Source organism: Mesoplodon densirostris, chromosome 1, assembly GCF_025265405.1.
Source record: "Mesoplodon densirostris isolate mMesDen1 chromosome 1, mMesDen1 primary haplotype, whole genome shotgun sequence".
NCBI classification, from domain to species: Eukaryota; Metazoa; Chordata; class Mammalia; order Artiodactyla; family Ziphiidae; genus Mesoplodon; species Mesoplodon densirostris.
Window position 1 is genome coordinate 63,171,044 of NC_082661.1, and position 23,767 is coordinate 63,194,810.

Sequence of the window (23,767 nt, forward strand, 5' to 3'; positions counted from 1 at the left end):
CTTTTTTCTTTTTTTTTTTTTTTTTTGTGGTACGCAGGCCTCTCACTGTTGTGGCCTCTCCCGTTGCGGAGCACAGGCTCCGGACATGCAGGCCCAGCGGCCATGGCTCACGGGCCTAGCTGCTCCGCGGCATGTGGGATCTTCCCGGACCGGGGCACAAACCCGTATCACGAACCTGTGTCCCCTGCATCGGCAGGCGGACTCTCAACCACTGCGCCACCAGGGAAGCCCCCACTTCTCATTCTTGCTCATCACTTTCCTCTACTGAAACTATTACCCACCAATGAATTATTTTTCACTAGCAACTAATATAGTGACATGTTAACAGCACACCATCCTACTGTTTGCTGAATTAATGTTTTAAGTTCAATTCCTGTAGCTCATTGTTATCCAAATTCCCCTTTTAACTTATAATTTAACTCAGAATGTTATTTGATGTCTCTTTAATGGCGAGGGTTATCATGTTTTTGAACTACTGCTATTATTTCCTAACGGTGGCATTATAAATCTAAGCTTATATCTTTTGTTCTACAACTGATATAAAGAACATTATGATATTTTAAGTTCTATTTATTGTTCTCAGAGAACTGTTGGTTTTCTATGCTTTGTAACTATTTCTTAAGATTATGTGTAACCTAAGTTTTGATGATTTAGAATACATATTTGATAATACCCCTTTCCTGGATTCTGAAAATTTGCCAGTGGGTTGAATTAAGTCAGAGAAAAATTTTCATATACAGTAAGATATTTGATTATCTAATTATCAATACCTAGGCAAGGAAAGAAGTGTTAATTGAAAAAATTATTTTTATTAATGTTCATTTCAAAAATGCTTTTTAGTATATTTGACTTGTGTTTGAAATTGTGCAGTTTCGCAAAACGTCAGATAAAATAATGCAGCTCCAGTGAAAAGACCCAATTGATGAAAAGCTACAAGAGCTTCCCCTTTCCCATTTCTGCTTTGCTCCTCTGCTATAACACCTTCAGACCTGGCCTGGACACACTGCTCCCTCCCTCTTTGCTGACTACTTTAAAGGACAGAGACAGCCTTTGGAACACCATGTTCTTCCTCAGGCTATTACAGAAAATGAGAGAAATCCATTCCTACAACTGGCTGCCTTAGGAAACAGAATTTTAGATTCCTTCCCTTCCAGCTCCTGTTGAGTTAAAAACAGGGGCCATAAGCCAATAAATGTGGTGAGACAGCACTTGGGAACTGACATAAACAAGCAATAAAAGCCTACTTCCTTCTTCACAATCAGTACATAATAGAATGGGATGGTTTTACACTATAAAAGATCAGAGAATAATAGAATTTGAGCTGTAAAGCAATCTTAGAGGCCATACAATTTTCAGTACCTCTTGATTTTCAAAATGATTCTGAAGATTTGACCAGAGCACTTGTTTTTGATTGATTCATTAAGACTCAGTTTTGACCAAATATAACCAAAACAGAGAATTTCATGGTCACAGGAATGTTTAGAAATGTCATCCTCTGAACTGTTCCGTTTTATGAAGGGGAATAAGGATGCTCCAAAGGCATCAGTTCCTCCTTGCACTGGCGGCCGAGGGTCAGTTCCCAGCTACGGGGACTTTTTGGTCCATCTTGGTTGCTCGCCCGTCTCTTACCCTGCTGTTAAGACTGTTAGACGGCTGCCCTCAGCACCCAAAACAGCCCACTGTGAGTTTGCAACTAAGTAGGTACATAGTGACAACAGAACACACAAGGTCTTTGATGAATCAACACGAGGTCGACTTTGCTCTATTCACACCCGTTTATATCTGGCTCTCAAGTTTAGGTCTAGGGTAATTTCCAGACAGCTTAATGCTAAGGGAAGAATTCCAGTTTTCCGTTTTCTAATCAGAAGCGTACCAGAGGTACAGGTGAAGTTGGCGGAAGAGAAATCGACCTGCCACGGTCCCCCTAAATGGAGTGCCCGGCCCCTTCCCCGAGCCCCGGGCGTCTTCACTTCCAGGAGCCCTGCGGCGGTGGTCTCGGCACCGCCCTCGGTGCGGAGTCACACGCCTGAGCTGCAAAGGACAGTCACCCCAAGTAAAGAGGTCGCCCAGGTGATGGAGCAAGGGCACCACGGCGGCCAAGAGCTGTACCCGAACCCTAATGCCGAAAGACAATCTAGTTTGAAAGCACCCTGCTCCTCGGGCTAAGTCCCTGAGACCATCGCTTCTCCTCCACGCCCCCACCTGTTGGGTAGCATCTCCGGGCTCCTCCTTGCCCAAGTGCTTTGGAAACTGTCAACGAAAACCTAGAGGCCAGGGAATGTGACAGGTGATCATAACTATGCAGAGGAGACTGAGCCCAAATAGCAGACCTATGGGGCCGGGCCTCGCGGGGGTCGGGGATCTGGAGCCGGGCCCTCAGCGCCGCGGCCACGCGAGCTGTGCCAAGACCAGGCGGGCGGCGCCGGCGCACTCCGGGCACCGAGCCTGCAAAACGGGGCCCGGGCGAGCGGCCGGCCACCTCGCAGACAGCGGGCAGCAGGCGCAGCGGCCGCCGCCCCGGGGCGCCTCGGCCGACCCTCCGGCCGCTGCCGCCTCCGCTCTTGCCCCTCTCCCGCCGGGGCCCCGACCCGAGCCCCGGAGGCGCTCGCTCTCCCCGGCCGCGCGACCCGGCGGCATGGAGCCCGTCGCGGGGTCCAAGACGGCCGAGCCCGGCACGGCGCGGGAAGCCAGCGCGCGCTACGGCGACAGCAGGAAGAAGATGGCGGCCGCCGTGACGGCGGCGGCCTCTCACGCGCAGCTGACGCTAATGGCGCGCGCCGGCCGGCGGGCCGCGGATGGTGGTGGCAGCGGCGGCCCGGGCTCCACTGAGGGGCGGGGCGAGGCGGGAAGGGGGCCGGCCGGAGGCGGAGGCCGGGCGGGAGGCTGCAGGGAGGCGGTGGGGAAGGTTTGTTGTGCTCGGAACATGGCGGGCGTCGGCGACGCGACCGCCCAGAGAGAAGGCGGCGGTGGCGGCGCCGACATCCCGGAGAGGGAAGGCCGCGGAGAGGCGGAGCAGCCGGGCGGCGGCGGTCACGGGCCCCCGCCGGCGCCTCAGCTCACGGAGACACTGGGCTTCTACGAGAGCGACCGCCGGCGGGAGCGGCGCCGCAGCCGCGCAGGTGAGAAGGGCGGGCGGGCGGCGCTAGGCCGCGGCGAGGGAGCGGAGGGCGGCGGGGGGCGCCGTGGGACTGCCGGCTGCGAGCTCCGCGGCCGCCGCTGCCTCCGGGGCCGCCGGGGTGTGGACGCGCGGAGCCGCCGCAGCTCCCGAGGCTCCGCGGCCGCTGACAGCTCGTTGGGCGCGTCCGCGCGCAGCGCCGAGGCCCCAGCGGCAAACGCCCAGCCAGGTGCGTCCGAGAGAGAGGGCTGCGGCCCAGGGAGTTCGTCCCCGCTCACTTTCCTGCTTTTGAAAGGTCTTTAAAAACAGAACAGAACGCCTGGTATCCTCCCGCCTCGATAACGTTGGCGAGCATCTCCCCACGTCTCAGGGTGCCCCGAACTGAGAAACGCAAGACTGATTTCATTATCTATGTGCCAAGGTGACTTTTGTTATGTGTTTTAAGAGAACTTGAGTCATCGAAACCTGTTAACTTGCCCTCTAAATTTGTGTTCTTCTGCTGCAGATAACAAGGTGGTAATAATGACCGTAAAGTTCAGTCATTTTGCTCAGGACATAAATATTTAGCACTCCTGCAAATGTTACCTGTGAACTTTTCCTAGACCGAAACTTAAGCCACTTTGAAAAAAAAAGAAAAAGGCTGCGTTAAGATGCCTTGTAGATCCTACTTTCAATGACCGGTTTTAAGCATATTGTCATAATGTTGTTTCTTTAAGCTATAGGAATTTATTCTTGTTTTTAGAGAGTTTTTAAAAGTTGCATTTGTATTCATATTGCAGTTGTGTATTAAGCTTAAAAAGGGGGAAGACTGAGATGTATGTTTCATTGAATTTAGGGTGATAACAGCATTTTAATTCTTAAATAATTCTAAGTTTTGAGCAGGAGCAGACCCATAACTACGTTAATTTCTTCCAACTAAAAAAGTGCTTCTGGTACACAATAGGAGCTGTATTAGCCGTTATTTCCTGCAGTTCATGCAAATAAATGTTTAAGTACTAAGGCTTACTGCACCATTGATTGCACTTGGGTATTGAAGATGTGGGAGTACTTAAATGCTAACTTAAGGCTTATCAGGTAAGATCCTGATTGATTTGCTAATTATCAGAAGTAGCCGTAGGTTAGACTTTGAAGAGGTCTTTATCTTTGAAAAATTAAGTATAGACTGTGCCTTGTTTTGTCTTTTTCAATGAACCACTTAGAAATTCTAAACTCTAAGTTGTCAGTTAAACACTTGCTTGGGAGAGTATTTACTTTCTACATTGGTCAGATCTAAGTAAGACAAAGTATTAAATCTGTCAGCTGTCTGTTTACTTACTTGGACTTGAAAATTAAAAGCACTCTGGTGCAAATAGAAAAAAATGTAGCCAGGTTTCACTCTCATTTCGTTGAAATATTTATTATGAGTTTTAGGAAAGCCAACATTATAAAAGCCTTTGTTATTGTTTGATGCACAAAAAATGAAGTTGTCAGGTGCCTTTTGATGATCACAGATGTTGGGCTCCTGGAGTAACCCTTCACACCCCTTCCGTGGCCCTGCTGGTCAGGGGTCTGGATACCTGGTACTGTGGACTTCTATAGACTTCACGCCGCCTGTGCATTCTTCATCATCATGGGTTACGGAGCGTGGTTTACTTAACATGTTTGAAGCTGGACTTTTAACCCAGAGTTGCAGGAAGTCGTTATCAGGTACACACTTCTGGCTTTAGTCTTTGGGGTAGTCATTGTTTCCCCAATTCTGTCCGTTATGTTGAGGAGAGAGGACCGTGGCAGCTCTTGGGGATGAGGACTTAGGTGAGAATCCCAGGAGTATTTCAGCTGGAGTCACCAGCCAGCGTTGTTGGGTCTGGGCCTGCACGTGGGCCCTTTGTCCTTTCCCCCGGGTGTCTGTCTCTTCTCTGCTAGTTACACAGCTCTTGTCGTTGCCGTTGCCAGTGCCCACTCTCCAACTCTGATGCCGCACTGGTCAGGGCATCCTCACTGGAGATTAGAATTCTTTCAGTCATTCTGAAATGCCCTGGGCTGCTAAGTGGCTTCTGCATTCACCCTAACCCTGCAGCATTGCTCCCTTCCACTGCTCAGCATCCTTTCCTTCCTCTCCTGTCCGGAATTTAGAAAACTCTCACCTAGGGGCTGCCCTGGGCCAGAGGGCCTTGGAGTGGCACCACCTAATGTCATGTGAGAAGAATTTCTTCCCGAATCAAATGCCTTCCAAGCCTAGGTGCTTGCACTTAAGGTGTTACGTGTCCATTTTTTACACTCTGGTGCTGCCTCTGATACTCTAGTCTTCCCCCCCCCCCCCCGTCCCCTGCCAATTCAGGGCAACCTTTGTCTTTCCTTTTGAAAGGCATAATTTTAGTGTCTTGGTGGCGTGAACCATCAGTTAGTTCCAAAGTCCCCTGTATCATTTCTCCCAAGGAATTTAGGACTCTTATAAATTAGACGTTTGTTGGCCTGCCCTAACCCTCTAGGATCCCCTAAATGAATATACAGATTAGGTGATTATCCAAACCCTCTGAATCCAAGTAAAATAATTCAAAACGTAATGTTTGATGCTCCTGTTTTTATTTTATACCTGTTTGTGTTCATTTATAGGTTTTTTTTTTATGTTGGGGGTAGGAGTTTATTAATTAATTTATTTATTTTTGCTGTGTTGGGTCTTCGTTTCTGTGCGAGGGCTTTCTCTAGTTGTGGCAAGCACTGCATCGCGGTGTGGGGGACTCTCACTATCGCAGCCTCTCTTGTTGCGGAGCACAGGCTCCAGACGCACAGGCTCAGTAGTTGTGGCTCACGGGCCTAGTTGCTCCGCGGCATGTGGGATCCTCCCAGATCAGGGCTCGAACCCGTGTCTTCTGCATTAGCAGGCAGATTCTCAACCACTGCGCCACCAGGGAAGCCCATTTATAGGTTTGTAGAATATTTATGTGTATTAGTTTGTATATATAGAGCTACATCAAGGGTAAGCTTTCTTTTTGTTTGTCTTTTCAAACTCTTCTAATCACTTTGTTCACTGAACTCCCTCTGACTTATATGTAGCCTGGCAATGGGCTGAGACTTTTCTCAGGTTCTAGTACTTAAACCTTAACATAGATAGGAATGGATATCCCGCTCATCATTCCTGGTTTCATTTTCTCACTCATAATGGTCACTGTGTATTCCACCGTTGCCTTATGTGGTCACCTGTCTTGAACTCTGGGTATAGTAGTCATCAAGAACCATAGATTCATCTCTTCTGTCTTCTTTTTTTTCTCTTCTTAAAAATATGACCAACTTCTATTGTCCTTTTTGATATAAGACCAGATAATAAGTACATATTACTGGGACCTCCCTGGTGGTCCAGTGGTTAGGACTCCATGCTTTTGCTTTCTCTGTTCAGGTTCGATCCTTGGTCAGGGAACTAAGATCCTGCAAGCTGCATGGCACGACCAAAAAAAAAAAAAAAAAAAAGTACATATTACTATGTTTCCATGCTTGTGCCCCACTTCACAGGTCTGTAGAAGTTCTAAGTGTGAGAGTTTCTGTATAGCCATATTCCCATTTAGGAATCTAGGCCCAGCAAGTCAACTTTTGACTAAGAATTAGGCAATCTGTTCTTGGCTTGGTTCAGTTGTTCAATTGCTTTGTAGACTCTGTGCTTGCCTAATCCATTTGGCTCTGTGTCATAATTCCACTACTAAATAGTTTAGTATCTGAAGTATCTAAGTTGGCTCTAGTGACTGGAGACTTAACAGTAGAAGACTTGGTGTAAAATAAATACAACACCTACTGGTGAGGATGAAACAATACCTATATAATGCAGGTATTGGAGTATGCATAGGGATAGGTATTGCTTGTAAAACAAAAGAACTTGAAGTAAGGTATGGGTGAACAGTATGGTTTTTGACTGTAGTAGTGCCGTGGGCCCATTTTGTTCCTGTTTATGTGGTGACTCGTCACTCTGGAGCTTAAACTTGTTATCCATCCCTTGTGATTCTCTTCTCATTCTTTACATTTTAAACTTCTTGCTTTACCTCCATAAGAAAATGAACAGAGGCAGGAAGAAAGACTAAAACTCAGGCTCCCACAAAAGATTTTGAGGGGGACAAAGGTTTTAACTGTACATATTCACTATGTCCCATTGTGTATTTGAAAATTTAACATTTTGAATATTAAAATACATTCTCATTTAACCAGTCCTGATCCTCTATAATATGTTACATGGTTATCCTTATGGCCCCAAACTTATCCTGATGGATGATTAAAGGCTGTGATTCTGAAAATTATGCTCTAGAGTAAATCAGTTTCTCATTTACAAAGGAAAATAAGAATAATTGTAAAACTGCCTGAGAAATTACTTGGAGTGAACACAACCCTGATGCAGATAAAGTAAAATTAGCTTCTTCTCTTCTGACAGACGATTGCTCTCCCTTTAAAATTCTCACTTGCTTTACTTAACAAGTACTTGTAAACTAAACAAGCAATGAAAAGTTACTTATTTTGATCTTTGACTGGTTCAATATTTTGACCTTTTTAAGATGTTTACCTTCCACCTAGTTTACCCCCCAAAATTCAGTCCTAGAAGCTCATTTGCAGACCACTTTGGGGATGCTTGCAGAAAAGAGGTCTTTGGAAAGACTATCATTGACTGTCAGATTAATGATATTTTGTTCCCATTTTTAGTCCTTTACTTTGTAACCTTATGACCTTGGAAAAAGTCACTACTCTTTTTGTATCTGTTTTCCATCTAAAAATTTATGAATATTCTACCTATTCTTTACCTCCCTAAATGAGATTATTTATAAACAGTTTGAGGACCTTAAAAGTTCTACTGGTACCTTTACTGTATTTGACTTAGGAAAGCAGAATTGCTGTCATCGATTCCTAGTTGGCCTTGTACAAGGGTGTGCCTTTGTATTTGTGTAATAAACTTGTAACTAATATTTTAGTGTAACTTTAGTAAAGCCTATTAAATTTTTGCATTATTTAAGACTGTGGAGATTTGCATGTTTCATAGTATTTTCCTAGCATTTAACCAAATTACTTTACAGTTTTTTTGATGGTCAATGCTATTTTAGGAAAGATATATTTAGACATATTACTGAACATGTAAATATATTTATGATTACTCATTACTTCAAATTAATACTTTTTTATACTGGGTTTTTGTTTCTCAGCTCTCTCAGAAGATAATTAAACATAATATTTCTTCGTTTAGGGATGAGGAAGAAACCATTTATACTGTACTTTTTCTCTGTTTAAGATACTGGATCACAAGGCAATTCTGTGGTAGATGAATATTGATTAAAAATAATCTGGAAAGGGCTTCCCTGGTGGCACAGTTGTTGAGAGTCCTCCTGCCGATGCAGGGGACACGGGTTCGTGCCCCGGTCTGGGAGGATCCCACATGCCGCGGAGTGGCTGGGCCCGTGAGCCATGGCCGCTGAGCCTGCGCGTCCAGAGCCTGTGCTCCACAACGGGGGAGGCCACAACAGTGAGAGGCCCGCATACCACAAAAAAAAAAAAAAAAAAAATCTGGAAGAATTGATCCAGATTTATGATTGGTATTATTTTCCTAGTGTTAAATATTCATAATTGGCAAGACCAACTTATTCAAATGTAGAAGCTCGTTTCTATTATAATTGTTGATAAATAGTAAAATACTTCTACTTTTAAAAGACTTTTACTGAACATTTCTTCTTGGTGAGATCTGGATAAATGAACTAAAATTGGTTGACATCTGAAGAGTTCAAACAGTATTCAGAAAATAAACAATTGGATTATTTTATTTTGGAAAATAATTTGCACTTAAACTATAAAGACAGATGTTTGGCATAGCAAATGAAAGTGACTCTTGCTAAGAAGGAATGAAGTATCACCACGGTATGGAAAAAGTTAAGGTTCACTCAGTGAGCAGAATTCTTGAAGAGTGGCACCCACAGGTCAAAGAACAGTAGTAGCCTTCCTAAATAATTCGCCGGGCACTCTACCCAGTATCACAGGACAAGTGAGTTCAGGTAAGTCTGTAGAATGCTAGAGAACAGTGTTTAAAACAACGGCAGCAACGAACAAAAACACTGAAACACAGCTATACTTCGGAACAGAAGATTGAGTAGCATCCTGCAGAATATATCCATGGCCAGGAAAAGATTGGAGGTGGGGAGACCAGACAGAGCGGCAAGACTACCCTATACCTTAGGAGCTCAGGCCACCGGGCAACAGAATCTTGTCCTTCAGTGTGAATCAGACGGCTCCTTCTGACAGTTTGAAGCCAGATCAGGGCTAGGTCATCTTCTCTAGTACGAGTGTCAGATAGATGGGTGATAATTATGGTCCAGGGGAGAGAGCACGCTGGACTTGGAGTTCAGAGATCCAGGTTCTATTCCCAACTTGCCCCTTAGCTTTTCAGTGACTTTGGACAAGTCTCCTAACCTCTGTGAGCCTCAAATTCTTCATTTGCAAAATGTGAATGCTGTTAACTGTTCTTTAGCTCTCAGAATTGTGAGAATTTCACGAACTAGTGTGAGCAGGACCTTTGTAAACTACCTCAGGCCATCTAGCACGAGGATCCTAATCCCTTAAGTAGGGCCAGTTCTCCAGGAGTGGGGGAGGAGGAGGAGGTAAGAAAGCTTTAAAAATGTTTCACCCCATGAAGCTTGGGGTTTTTTTGTTAGTATTGCTTTAATGTTTCTTTTAAAACCATTCCCCAGCCCATTAGTATGGTGTTAATTGTAGGCAAACACTACCCTTACACTCAGAACTCACTGCTGGCCGGACATGAAGAAGATCTGGATACATGGTGCTTGCTTTCAGAAAGCTCATGGACTGGTAAGGGAGCTGATTAGTAAACAGTGTAACTTCATAGAAGTAAACCCAGGATGCTACAGGAGCACAGAGATGGGAGGTGGGGGGAGACCCAGTTTTCCAGAACACAGTGGCCTGTTTACAAAAGCACTTGAGACAGTGATAGAATAATCTAGTGCCAAAAGGCACACACTCTAGGATAGACTGTTTGATTTGAATGCTGGCTCTACCATTTGGCTTGCTCTGTGACCTCGGAGACCTCCTTAACTTCTCTGTGCCTTGGTTTCATCATCTGTAAATTGGGCATAATTATAAAACCTGTCTCATAGTTATGAGAGATGTCTACTCAAAACATGTTTTATCATTTGATTTTTAAGTGTTTGCTTTTAAATTTTCTATGGAAAATCAAAATTGGTGTTTGTAACTAAAATTCTTACATTTCTAGAGGTAAAATCCTGACACGACACTTTTTCATATTTACTATATAGCTAAAACACTTTCATAGGTTTATATTTTATAACTTGTTTAAGGAAAATTAGTTACTTAAGTTATATAGTTTGTTAAAGATGCTTATTTGATGTGTTACCTTTTATCCATGGAAAGAGGATTGCAGAAATAGCAATAAACATTAGGTAACCACCAAACTCGAATTGGTTAATACTATAGATCATGTGACATTACTAGTCAGTAGTTCAAGCATTGTGTCATGCTTTGCAGTTTTCATATCCTTCCATTCAAATCCTCTCTCAGTCCCTCGAACATCCTTTGTGGATGGCAAGCAGGTAACAGGTGTTGTAAAACTGCTCCAAGCCTTGGTTTCCTCTTCTGTGAAATTGAGATCTATGAGTGGAGCGGGGTCACAGCACTAATGAGTGGCAGAACTGGTGCCAGAACTTCCTTCTAATAATTGCTAATCCTGTGCTCTCTTTGTGCATCATAACAAAACCCTTATTATGGTGGAAGCTCGGTCATCTTGTGGGCACCAGGGAAGGCACCATTATGAAGGATAATTTTCTAAGTAAACAAGGGTACAGTGTTGGGCTGCACCCTGCAGGCCTACAAGCCCTGTGCTTGCCCAGCTTCAAGACTGAAGAAAGAGCCTGGACTCAGCAACAGAGACATCAGTAGTTTAATGGATGGGGGATCTTACACATGTGAAGCAAGGTCCTGGAGTGACACCCCACCATGTGTGGCTGACAGCGGGCAGGACATGGTGGCGGTCTTCGCTCCCAGGGAGAGTGGGAGATTACCAGTTATAGGGGAATTGACCTCAGGTAGGCTCATTAGTTACCAGGGAAACCAGTAGGGGGCATACCCCTCACTACCCCTTTGATAAGAACAGTCACTAGCTGGGGCCTGAGGCAAATATATAGGAAGATCACTCATGTGCCTAAGATGTAGGTGAAGCAGGCACTGGCTGGGCAGGGGAAGTACAGAGACCAAGAGAACAGCCACCTTTAGTGGCCTCACCATACATACAGCTGTCTCAACCTTTTAATTTAATTTGCTTTTTCTAAAAAAAAATGTATTTATTTATTTATTTATTTAGGGCTGCGTTGGGCCCTCGCTGCTGCACGCGGGCTTCCTCTAGTTGCGGCGAGCGGGGGCTACTCTTCGTTGCTGTTCGTGGGCTTCTCATTGTGGTGGCTTCTCGTTGCGGAGCAGGGGCTTAAGTAGTTGTGGCACGTGATCTCAGTAGTTGTGGCGCACGGGCTTAGTTGCTCCACGGCATGTGGGATCTTCCCGGACCAGGGCTCGAACCCTTGTCCCCTGCATTGGCAGGCGGATTCTTAACCACTGAGCCACCAGGGAAGCCCTTAATTTGCTTTTTAAAATTTAAAATTGTACGATAACCTGTTTATCTCCTTCACACACTGAGATACTAGTGAGCTCCCCAACTTCCTGCACTTACTGGTGACGATGCACCCAGCCACTCACCAGCTGTGACTGCATTGCGGTGCCCTGTCCTCCTCGGGGTGGAGGGGCAGGTACCTGTTGGGGGACCTTTTCCATCATTTGGATGCATACGGACTGGAGGCTCCTTAGCTCCGGTGGCTGCTGAGTCCAGTGAGACACCGGGAGCTTTGCGTTCTTGCCCTGCTAAGAACACCCCAGTCTCAGAACACACCTGCCTCAGTCACGGGCTCTCTTCCCGAGAATCTGCTACTCTGCTTTTGCCACTTCTAATTTCTGATTCTGTTTTTCTCTCTGCCACACCCTCCATTGTGATTTCCCTTCCTCTTCTCTGATCCACACATTCTTTCAGCGAGCATTGGTTGAGCACCTCTTACATGCTGTACCCCGAGGATACAAAGGTAGAGGAGAACACCAGACAGGAAAACGCATGTACCGTGGCTCCGGGAAGCACGGAGCTGAGTTGGGGGAGGACTTGTTCTGCCTGGGGAACCTGGGAAATCTTCACGGGGCAGGTGAGTCTGCACGTGTTCACCTGTGGAGGCTGAAGGGAGTTCTCAGGCCAGTGGTCAGTGTGAGCCAACTGACACATTTGCCAGCAGTGAGAAGTGATGTAACTAGAAAATTATAACCTTGAGGTTCAGGGAGGCAGCTGTGCGGCACTGCTGGAAAGATAGCCAGGGGCCAAGTCTGCAGGGCTCTGGTGTCGCCACTGCTGAGGTGTTGACCTCACTTGGAGGTCCCACGAGCCCCGGAGGGTTTCCATGGCCGGCCTGCATGCACACGGACAGGCACCAGGCCAGGTGGGACCGAGGGGACAAAGGATCGGAAGGAGGGCTCCGGTCTGGAATCCTCTGCAGTAACCTGGAGAGAGAGGACGAGGACCAAATGCAGGCTGAGCCCGGAAAGAAGAGGGCACAGTTAATAAACATTTCGAGGAAGAGTCATTAGGGCTTGGGGAGAGGAGGGAGGAGATGGTCAGAATTGGCCCCAAGCCGCCAGCATAGAACCGTCTGTATCATTGGTGAGCCCTAAGCTAACAGCAGGGCTGCAGGAGGTCGGGGGAGGGGGGGAGATTAGTGGAGAAGAGGTGGGGTTTGGATTTGCTGGTTTAAAGGTGCCTTTGGGATTTCCAGGTGGCAGTTAGAAATATTGGCTCAGGCTCAGGAGTCAGAGCTAAAGGTATGGTGACTTTAGGATTTAGATGATGGTTTTGACCTTAGATGGCCCAAATAGAGTATGTGTAGGAAAAAAAAGACAAGAAAAAGAGAAGGTGGCTGATGACACATCAAAGAATATGGCCTTAAAGGATGGCTGGCATTTTACTGTAACCATACTTTGTTCGGATGTAGTGAATAGAGCACCGAACCGAACCAGCAAATGCTTAAGGGTCCGGTGGAGGAGGAGGCACCCCGCAGAGACTTAGGTTAGCAAAGGTGATTCGAGAGCAGAGCGCCACTGGTGGGGGGTGGCAGGCAGGAACGGCAGGCAGGCAGGAACGTGAAGCTGGGGGCAGATGCCGCTCAGCAGTTCTGGTGAAGTGACCTTTGGGGCTCATGACTCAGCTCGCTGGCGCCAGTGAAACTTTGTGTAAGTGCAGTTTCTTCTGCTCTCTGAATGTCCTGTTGCTTCCCAGTTTTCACAGGAAAGAACTGATATTTTAGATATTAGCTAATTAAAACATCCCTTTGTTTCTAATTGGAAAACTGAACTGTGTGCACGTGTAACACTTTGATCTTTCTTTTCCGTTTTAGCTGTTTTGCTTGCAGCTCAAAAGACTCCTTTTCTCTCCTTCAGACGGTAGATCTTGTCCTGGACCTAGCCAGCCAACAGCATATTAAAAAGTTCCTAGCCAGAAATTTTACTCTACACAGATTTGGTTATACTAAGGCCTTTTTTTTTCTTTTTCCTTTTTTCTTTTCATTTATTTATTTATTTTATTTTAGTTATTTATTTTTGCCTGCATTGGGTCTTCGTTGCTGCGTGCAGGCTTTCTGTAGTTGCAGCGAGCGGGGGCTACTCTTCTTAGTGGTGCTCAGGCTTCTCATTGCGGTGGCTTCTCTTGTTGCGGAGCACGGGTTCTATGTGCGCGGGCTTCAGCAGTTGCAGCTTGTGGGCTCAGTAGCTGTGGCTCACGGGCTGTAGAGCGTAGGCTCATTAGTTGTGGTGCACAGGCTTAGTTGCTCCACAGCTTGTGGGATCTTCCCAGACCAGGGCTCGAACCTGTGTCCCCTGCATTGGCAGGTGGATTCTTAACCACTGCGCCTCCAGGGAAGTCCCTATACTAAGGCCTTTTAGTCTGAACATCTATTAATATACACAGTGAACTTTACATCTTGTGTACATGGCTTCAACCATAAATGTACTGAGAGTACCGTGCTCGTGGTGCACTGGATGATTTGGCCTGCCCCTGCGCTGGGCTGCAGTAGGTGGAAGTCGGGTTTTCTCTCCATCTGTTTCAGTCTCCTGTTTCAGACAGCTTTCATGGTATCACTGACTCTCCAAATGGATTATGAATCTTGTATTTTAAAAAAATGTGTGTAACTTTTTGGGGGAAGCTGTAACTTCTATACATAAGCAAGCCACTTCACCTGACGCTCAAAGAACTAGCGATCTGTCCCAGTGTTGGAGGAAGTAAGCTGTTTTTAGGCCCACTGGGAGATAATAAGTCCACTTCTGTGTCTTCCTAAGGGCTTTTCAAGGGTATTTTGGACTATACACTGTTCCCCATCCCTGTAACCTTTAAATCCTTAGCATCACATAAGACGTAACTATGAGGGTCGATAACTCATGAATGAAATCAACCTCCCCTCTTTGTCATTTTTTGGAGGGAACACCAATACTGTATTTGGTAAAAGGACCAGCTCAGAGGCCAGCTCAGAGCAAAGAGGACAGTTTGAAACCTTTGGTATGCTGAGTTCTGGAAGAGAGGATGGCCTCCTAGAGAGTAGAAGTAGGGATGTCTGTGAAGTTGGGGACTGAGAGGTCACCGAGGTGCTGGGCTGTCAGAGAAGTGTCACACAGTGGAAAGATTGGGATCAGGCATTAACACCCTTACTTCTCATCTCAAGTCCTCCAGGTACAGCCAAGTGGAAAGTATTCCACCTCCTTTGGCCTTTCTTTCCTCAGCTGAGATGAGATGACTGTGGGTGAATTTGCCTCAGAGGAACCGAGGAAACAGGTGGACAAATCCAACCTCAGATCGGGTTGAGGTTCTGTTTTGTATGACTTATTATAATTACCATCATGTTGGGAAGCCTTCACCTGGGGAAATGGCATTATTTAGATACTTGCAGGATCTCTGAGGCTGAAGAAGGAAGAATTTGCACCAGTGTCTGTGTACTTCACCCAGGATAGTTCTTGGGCTGAAGCAATGCCTGTTAGGTGACTTGGCTCCCTTTTGATTGTGTGTGTGTGTGTGTGTCTCCATTTTGTATATACTTGGTATCTCCTCTTTTTACCTGCCTTCATCTCTCCATCAGTCCAGGTCCTATCTCACCTGTAAGACCCAGGACTAGACTCTCACAGAACACTTTTCTAACTATTCTGGCTCATAGTAATCGTCCCTTTTATATTCCTGTGACTTTTTCAGTTTATATCACACAGAACAGCAATTTCCTCAACAATCTTTTCTGATGGTTTGTGTGCAGTTCAGTTCTGGGCACAGAAATGTAGATTACTTAGTTTTATTCTCTTGTTGTTTTACATATACATTACCTGTAGCACCAACTAGCATGGAAGTTCCTTGATAAATACTGTTCTTTTTGTTTTGTCTTTTTTTTTTTTTCCTGTAGAGCTTTCATTGTTGAGGTTCCTCAGTGCTGAACTAACCAGAGGGTACTTCCTTGAACATAATGAGGCCAAGTATACAGAAAGAAGAGAAAGAGTATACACTTGTATGCGAATACCAAGAGAATTGGAAAAGGTACTTTTTTTTTTAACTCGTCGTTTTGAAAATTATGTCAATATGTTAATTCTATTTAAAAAATTGTGAACAGCTTGAGTTGCGTTTTTAAAATATTGGAAATAACGTGATCATAAATAATTAAATATATTGGGGGAGTAGGAATTCCCTTTCAGGAAGAGTCTTAAAAAGTGTATTTTTAGTGTAAGATCCAATGATTTGTAACTTTGCTACTTATTAAACTTACCGTATTCCCATTTGTGTCCCCCCAAACAACTTTTTCAAGGAATTGCTCTCTACTTATTCCTTTAGTTCTCTTAAGTTTTGTTTTACTAGAAGCAGTTTTTTTCCCATTCAGCGTAATATAAATTATTTAATTGCACCCTTTTTTTAAGGTTTCAGTTTCTCAGAAAGCCCTCATTTTTAAAAACAGTTTCTTCAAAGCAAAAAGACAGTTTGTTTCACCTTCATCACAGAAAACATCTCAGCATAGGATAAACATAGTAATAGCAGCACTAAATCTTTGCACATCGGGCCCTCCCTTGATTGTGTCCCAGTCCACCAAGACCAGTCAAATACGAGATCAAGGCCACTCTTTCTGTGTACATTGATAGAGTTGACAAGTCTGAGCAAGAAGGAAAGAATTAAGAAATAATTCAGCTTTAGCTATACTGAAACACGTTTTCATACTTTTATAGTAACGTAAAACTTGTAATGTTCCAGTCACTTCTCTAGAATCATACTTTACTATTGGAGTTGGTATCAGAAGAGTTTAGTTGGTTTGCTTTCTCAGTGTATTATAATAACAAGAGGTGTGGTACAGTGAAAAGGAAGGATGCCCGGTTTGAGAGATGTTGCTTTCAGTAGGTTCTTAGTGGCACATCATGTGCTGAAGCTTTGGAAAGTTCTATATTAGGGTGAGATTTAGAGAGCTAGGGAGCTAACAGACATTTGAGACAATGAAACAGCTTGTTGCCTTTGGTCAGGATCATTAAACGTGCGTAGTTATCATTGTGTTGCTGCTTTTCTGGGGAGTTCTGTGGTTCTGTGGAGGAGCCGAGGGCTGGAGGTGGAGGCCTGGGGGGCACCCTCGGCAGCACTCCTCCGCAGGTGCAGCATCACGCTTATTTTATGTATTGGAGTTGCTTTAAGATTTTGTCCTGGAGGGACCTAGCGGGTGATGTTTCTTTTGCTTGAGAAAAAAAAAATTTTTTTTAAGGTAAGTCTTGTGTCTTTCTTAAAACACTTTAATCTGCTTTTCAAAGCTCACTTTTTTCTACCAATGAAAAGCCATGGCTGGAAATGTGAGGACACTGCTGGAGGCGTGGACCTCTGCGGCCTGGACTCTTGTCTGGGACAGTGCCGGCCTCGTCCGCCCACCTGTCTGAGCTGCTCTGGACTCCCATTTTGCTCTGGGAGAGCACAGAGGGATTTGCCTGCAGTCACAGGCAGACTTTATGGACACGCCTGGGAAGCTGGTTCGACACAGAGAGGTGTCCATCTGACCCTTTCTATCATCCCACCTGTGGCAGAAATAGTGCACGATGGCAGCATCCTCTCGTAATTCTGTCACCTCATCAGAGGCAGGTTCAATACACCCATCCTTCTCTCTTTATTAGCAACATTGAAATCACAAACAGGTGTCTGGGTAGATTTCTCACAGAAACTTGTAAGCGTTTCATGTTTGTTATTGTATTAAATTGTCTTCTGGGGGAAATCCCTGCAGGTCTTTCTGGGACTGCAGTATAAACCATTGTTTTTCAAACTGTGGTCTGTTACAGGACCACTGATAGGTTTAGTAACCCATATGGTTACTAATCAGTTAGATTTATTTTTTTTTAATTAAAGAATAGAAAAATATCAGATTGCATTCATTGCCTGTGCTAATCCTGTTTCCCATGAGAGAGGCTTTTAGCTTTAGGCCTATTTAGGAAATTTTCATTTAGTCTCTTAGAACAACACTTTAGCAATTTTACTGCTTAAAATGTAGGAAAGAATGTCTTCTTTTTCAGTTTAGAGCAATTTCTTCTTCTAAGACTAAGTGAAGCACAGAGGAAAGTTAGATTTCAGTTAAATTCCAGGCTTAAATGTCTCTCATAGCAGCATGAATTCACTCTGCTCTCTCTAAGGCCTTTATTTGATATGTGGGGCTCCCACTTCAGACTTTTATTGTGAGAGGTGAGAGGCTATCTAGATATTCACGCTAATCTAATTTATTTTTTATTGGTTTCCTTTGTGTTTGTCTATTCTAATATGTAATACCTTCTTCGTTTTTTTATTGTTCTTGTTTTTTTGGGTAAATGCTAATATATTTTCACCTAACCTTTGCAGGAAGAGAAAGTTGATAATTAAAGAGCACTTTGCGTCTACAGGGATTGCAAATACTATAAAGCATGTAATTACTGCATATTATACTTTAAAGTCAAGAGAAAGGTCAGCTTAGTATCTCTTACCGAACCTGTTCAGTGATTGTAAAAAAAACCCCAAGAAACCCAGGTTTTTTGTGTCAGTGGATAAACACATTATACTTGACATTTAATAAAGGTGAATTGCTTACATATTTAAAATAGTATTTCCAATTATTAGCACTTTTTTACATTTGAACTTTTCAGTCTTAGGTAAGCATATGAAATTTTGGAGCATTTTGTTGGCTTTGGGGCAACATTTCCTCTTTTCCTCCACAATCCCTTTTCCCCTGTGCCCACACACACCCCTTGGGTTCTTGTTCTAGATCTGCCGTTAACTGCGTACGTGGTCCACTTTGGGGGCTGTGTTTTTCTCTTCCATACAAGGAGGAAGCTGAACTGTACTTTCTGTGCATCCTGAACTGAGAGCCAGGATAGCAACGTGGGTTAAGGGCATGAACTCTAAAGTCAGTGTGCCTGGACTTGAATCTTGGCTCCACAGTTTATTCACTGTGGGGCCTTGACTAATTTACTTCTGTCCGTGTGCCTCGGTTTTCTCATCTGTATGTTAATTATGTGGTAAGCCTTCTGTAAGTGTTTTAAAATCTTTACAAGCCTCTCTTCAGCAAATTGGGAATGCCTTGCCCTGGGAGAACAAGAAAAATTTTGAGAGGTTTCTTGTCCCCAGGTTGCATTCCAGTGGAAGTCTCATTTGCAATAGGGGTAGCTGTTATCTTGAGCTGAGTACAGCAGGAAGTGCTTGGGAAAGGACTGATTTTCGAGGTTCTCCTGTGTCCCTCTTTCATCTCCTGCTATACTTTCATCTTCCTTCTTCGCTAGCTAATGAACGACTTTTCTAACCCTGCAAGGGCCATGATTTTCTGACTCTCAGCCCTCTTGGATGCTGACCTCCTGCAGAAAGAGCCTTTAGGGAAAACTGTTTTCTTCCCTCTTTTTAGCCAGACTGTCTGAGGGTAAAGCTTATCTCTTTCATGAGGATTTAGCTAATGGCCATAGAGATAACATACCTTACACCCTGACATTTTCTGCTGAGCCCTCAAGTCTGACCTCTGCAGGCACGAGGCTGGAGCTGACAGTTAGGATAGACAGTGGTCGCTTTAATCAGGTGCTGGTGGAACCAGGGCAGGGGATCACCAGTTTCCCAGAGAGGAAATTCCTCGTGAGTGATTGTCACTGCTTCTTACTCCACTTGGCTTGGCCAGTTACATCCCATCTCTGGCATCCATTTCTGTGTTACTAATAAAATGAATAGCATTTATCAGATAAGGATTAGATGCTTAGCACTGTCCTGAGCACCTGAAATGAATTAGCATTAAATCCCATCAACAGCCTCCTGAGGTATAAGTACCATGAAAGTTCCGTGTCCTCTTCCTGCCACACTCTGCCATCTCACGTAGATGCCCAGAGAGATCTCACCTTCAACCCATGTTTTGGTTGAAACATGTGCTAGTGTGTGATCTGCATTTTGACCCCATAGGAACAGTTTACCGCACACCATATATAAAATCATCCCTTGTCCAAGGGCTAGTTTTGTCATCTGAGTGAATCCAAAACTGCAGGAAGTAGTAAAGAAATGCTCACCATAGTATTGCGTTGGCCAAAAAGTTCGTTCGGGTTTTTCCGGAAGTTGTTCCATGTTTCCTTAACATCTTACAGGAAAACCGGAACGAACTTTTTGGCTAACCCAATATTTTCTAAAATTCCCTAATGTATTTAAATACTAATTTAGAGAGATACAGCTCACTCATGCATTTATTTATTAATTTCCTCAGTCTTTGTTTTGAGTGCTCACTATGTTCCAGGCACTTTTACAGTGTGGGAGTAGAGAGATAAACATAAGACTCGTGAAGGTAATGGCAAGGTGATGAGGAAAAAGAGGTCACTTCTGTACATTTTACGGCGTATGTGGCGGGGACAGGGATGGTTGTACTAGGGAGATCCAGAGGTGGGAAATTGTTAGGAACACACAAGAAAGGACAAGTACACTGGAAGGTTGGGCTGGATCCAGGTTACTTTGGATGGTTAGGCTAAGGAGTTTAGACCGGCTTTGGGAGGAAATTAAAATTTATTTCTCAAGAATACTTTTATAGGTAACAGAATACCTAATGGTGACTTAAACAAAAAGGTTTTTGAGAAAATTTTTAACAAGTGAAGAGGAAGGAGATCTTAATTGTTCCAGCGGATTAATGAGGCCAGCATGGACTCAAGTCCTTTTTACCTTTCTATTTCACCATCGCTGGCAAATTGGCTCTCAGTCCTCATGTTGCTGCCTTTTAATAGAAAGATGACAGCTGCAACCTTGGGCATTACATCTGCATTATAATCAGAAACAAGAGGAGATGGAGAGTGCCACCTTTTCCACTGTCCCTTTTATAAAGAATTAAAAGCTTTCCCAGAGGTGCCCCAGCATGCTTCCTTCCACTATGTCTTATTGGCCACACTGAGTCACACAGCCATCCCTGCTGCACAGGAGACTAGGCCAGTGAACATCACGCTTTTCCAACAAAGCGAGAAACAGATTGAGAATGATAATCGGGTTATCCACCCCTCAGAGCTCTGCTTCTGAAACATAGCAATGTTCAACATGGATTAGAAATAAGAGAAGCAGGGAGAGCTCAAGATCCCTCCATATGTACACTCTTTCTTCAGATTAAAATCAATCGATTAATTTGACTTCTTAAGAAATTTATTCCTCATGTTAAATACATGTCATATGTGGGATGTAATTATTATGAAGCCTTTTATCAAAATTACTTATCTGTAGTTACATATGTTTATGTAACCTTGCCTATATCATAAGAGATAGAACTAAAATGAAAATATATTTTTGACTTTACCTTACAATTCTGTGCTTTTTGACAATCTTTTATTTCATCGTTACCATGCTTTGTATGTTACAGTTATTTAATATATTTTTTTAGAAAATTGATTTCAACTGCTTAGTCTTAAATAGAACTACTTAAGTTCATCAGGTTGAAGATATAAGTATGACAATAGGTATAGAATATTGTGGTTGGGGCATAGACTTTGTTATTATTGGAAGGGAGAGGTTACTGTCACAGAGGGGAGTCATGGGGTCGAGGTGAACAACCTTAGCTTCTCATCTCAGGTCCGCAGGGAAGAGCCCAGTAGCCCGATCATGGTGTTCCTTTGGCTTTGACTTTCTTCGTCTAAGATTAGGCAGTTGGACTAGGTCATCTCAGGAGGGTGGGTAGTCCATGACCGTGTGAATGAGTTTGCTGACGAGGGGCAGAGGAAATGGGAGTAATGGAAACATTCACAGAAGGGAAATTTTACATTTCTAGTGGAGGAACTTAGTTCTGCTTTTTTGAGAGTTGGAAGGGGTAATAACATTTAGGAAAAAATAATTCAAAAAGTTCCTTTCGAAATAATGAACTTAATGAAAATATATAAAGCCTTTTTGTTGTTTCACAGTGTAAGTGTATATTAACAAAATGTAGTTATAGCCAATGTTTCACCTTTATTTCAATAAAACAGTCCTGAGATTTTGTTGTGAAACTAATAGAGAGTACTTAGATCTGTATATGGCAGTGATTTCTTGGGCATCCTGCTCGGTTTCTAATTTTCATGAAAACGTGTGGGGAATCATCCCCCTACATTGTTCTCATGATGCAGCTCTTGTTTGTGACACACCCTGACTCAAGACGTCCCACCACATGACTGCTAAGGCACCGGAAAGCCTAGGGTATCTGCTCATGTCAGCATCTCAGCAGCCTTAGCTGGTGTTCCTCCTGGCCTCTCTGATGCTTGTCGCCCCTGGCTTGCATCAGTGGTGACAGCAGCTTCCACGTGTCTTGTGTGACGGTCTTACCTTTCCTAACGCTTCTTGGCGTGGGGCGGGTGGGAGTGCAGATCCATTTTGGCAGGGGCACCAGTAGCCCACTTCAGAGGCAGGACCTGGAGGTGATGGGGGATGGCCCAGGCATCCAGGGCTTCCTTGTCCTGGTGTCGGCCCTGTACCTCTTAGGCACATAGGACCCATCAGATGGTTCTGGGGCAACCAGCCAAAGACTTCAGGCCTCCATCCCATTCACTGATGTGTTTAAAAGACAATTTGTGATCTTGGCACTGTGGGGCTTTGTTTATCTTTTTGGATCAGTAACTTATTTCTGTCACGTTAGCTTTGGAAACAGTCTAAAATCCTTCCTTTCCTCTCTCTTTCCATCGTGCTGTATCAGGCCACTGTGCTATCTCCCCCGGACAGTATTCTCCTTCGTAACTGTTCCTGCTGCTTCTCTCAGCCTGCTGCAGTGCTGCTGGTCGCTCCCTAAAAATAGCAGATTTGAGCCGAGAAGGTGTGTGACTGTAGCCTGCAGCAGCTGCTAAGACCTCGCAAATGTGCCATAGGGTCCTGAGGGCACACCCAGCCTTGTACATCACAGCCCTGTTGGTCCTTGCAAAATACCAAGTAATGGCCCCTGCCTCAAGCAAGGGTTGTTGTAAGGACTAAGTAAGTTAAATAGGTCAAGTGCTTAGAATATTACAATATTCAACAATGATTAAAAATAAGAGAAGTAGGAAAATCTCAAGATCTTTCCATGTGCAGTCTTTCTACAAATTAAAATCATCAGTATATTTATTTACCTCCGAAGAAATTTATTCCTTGTGTTAAATATGTCAGGCAGGGCTTCCTTGGTGGCGCAGTGGTTGAGAGTCCGCCTGCCGATGCAGGGGACACGGGTTCGTGCCCCGGTCCGGGAAGATCCCACATGCCGCGGAGCGGCTGGGCCCGTGAGCCATGGCCGCTGAGCCTGTGCATCTGGAGCCTGTGCTCTGCAACGGAAGAGGCCACAGCAGTGAGAGGCCTGCGTACCGCCAAAAAAAAAAAAAATGTCAGGCATAAGTTGATTGTTATGAAGCCTTTTATCAAAATTGCCTTGTTTTCGTTACGCACATGCATTTATGTGACTTTGCCTGTCATGAAAGTACTTGGCTCCTTGTAATCCCTTTGTTTACCATCTCCTAGAGTGTAGACTTCCCAGGGGTATGAATTTTTGAATTCAGATGAATAAAAATTATTTTATTATAGGGATGACCTTGAAGCAGTAATTGCTTTCAGAGTCAGTCATTTGTAAACTTCCTTATTGACAACCCATTCTCCTTGACATCCTTTTAATTGATCCCCGCATGTGAGTGTGTTGAGAACTTCCGGAACACAGGATAAAGATTTGTGCCCCTTAGTGGTTAACTGGGCTGATTCCTGACCCTCTCATCTGATGATTACATTCTGGCCACACAGCCTCCCGCTCACGTTGCACCTGAGCACGCTCTTGTCTTTGCTTGAAATGCTGTTCCTCCTTTCTGTGCCTGGCGGCAGCTAGTGCCCATCTTGTCTCCTGGTGGGAGATCTTTGCTAACTCTCTTCCTCCCTCCCCCAGGTGCCCATCCCAAGTTCATCCCCCCACCCCCACCCCAGCTCGCTGCTCAGACCTGATCTCAGCGCATCCAGAGCACATCCTTCATCTGGCCCTTACTCTGCAGTCTGTGTCCCGCTCACTAGATTTGAATTCCCTGGGGAAGATGTCCTTCCTAAATGACCTTTCAACCCCCGTGTAGAATTAAGCAGGACGCGGGTTCTGCTCTTACAGGAGTAGACCCAGAGCTTTATAA

At 44.5% G+C, this 23,767-nt stretch overlaps 1 protein-coding gene across 1 annotated transcript in view; it reads left to right on the forward strand.

Annotated features, from left to right (window-relative positions):
- The first annotated feature begins 2,332 nt into the window (after positions 1 to 2,332).
- Positions 2,333 to 23,767, forward strand: part of TAPT1 (transmembrane anterior posterior transformation 1) — a 64,742-nt gene continuing 43,307 nt past the window's right edge. The window contains exons 1-2 of the mRNA XM_060103878.1: positions 2,333 to 3,119; positions 15,601 to 15,731. Of these exons, the coding sequence (XP_059959861.1) occupies positions 2,333 to 3,119; positions 15,601 to 15,731 (918 nt within the window). The remainder of the gene's footprint in view (positions 3,120 to 15,600; positions 15,732 to 23,767) is intronic.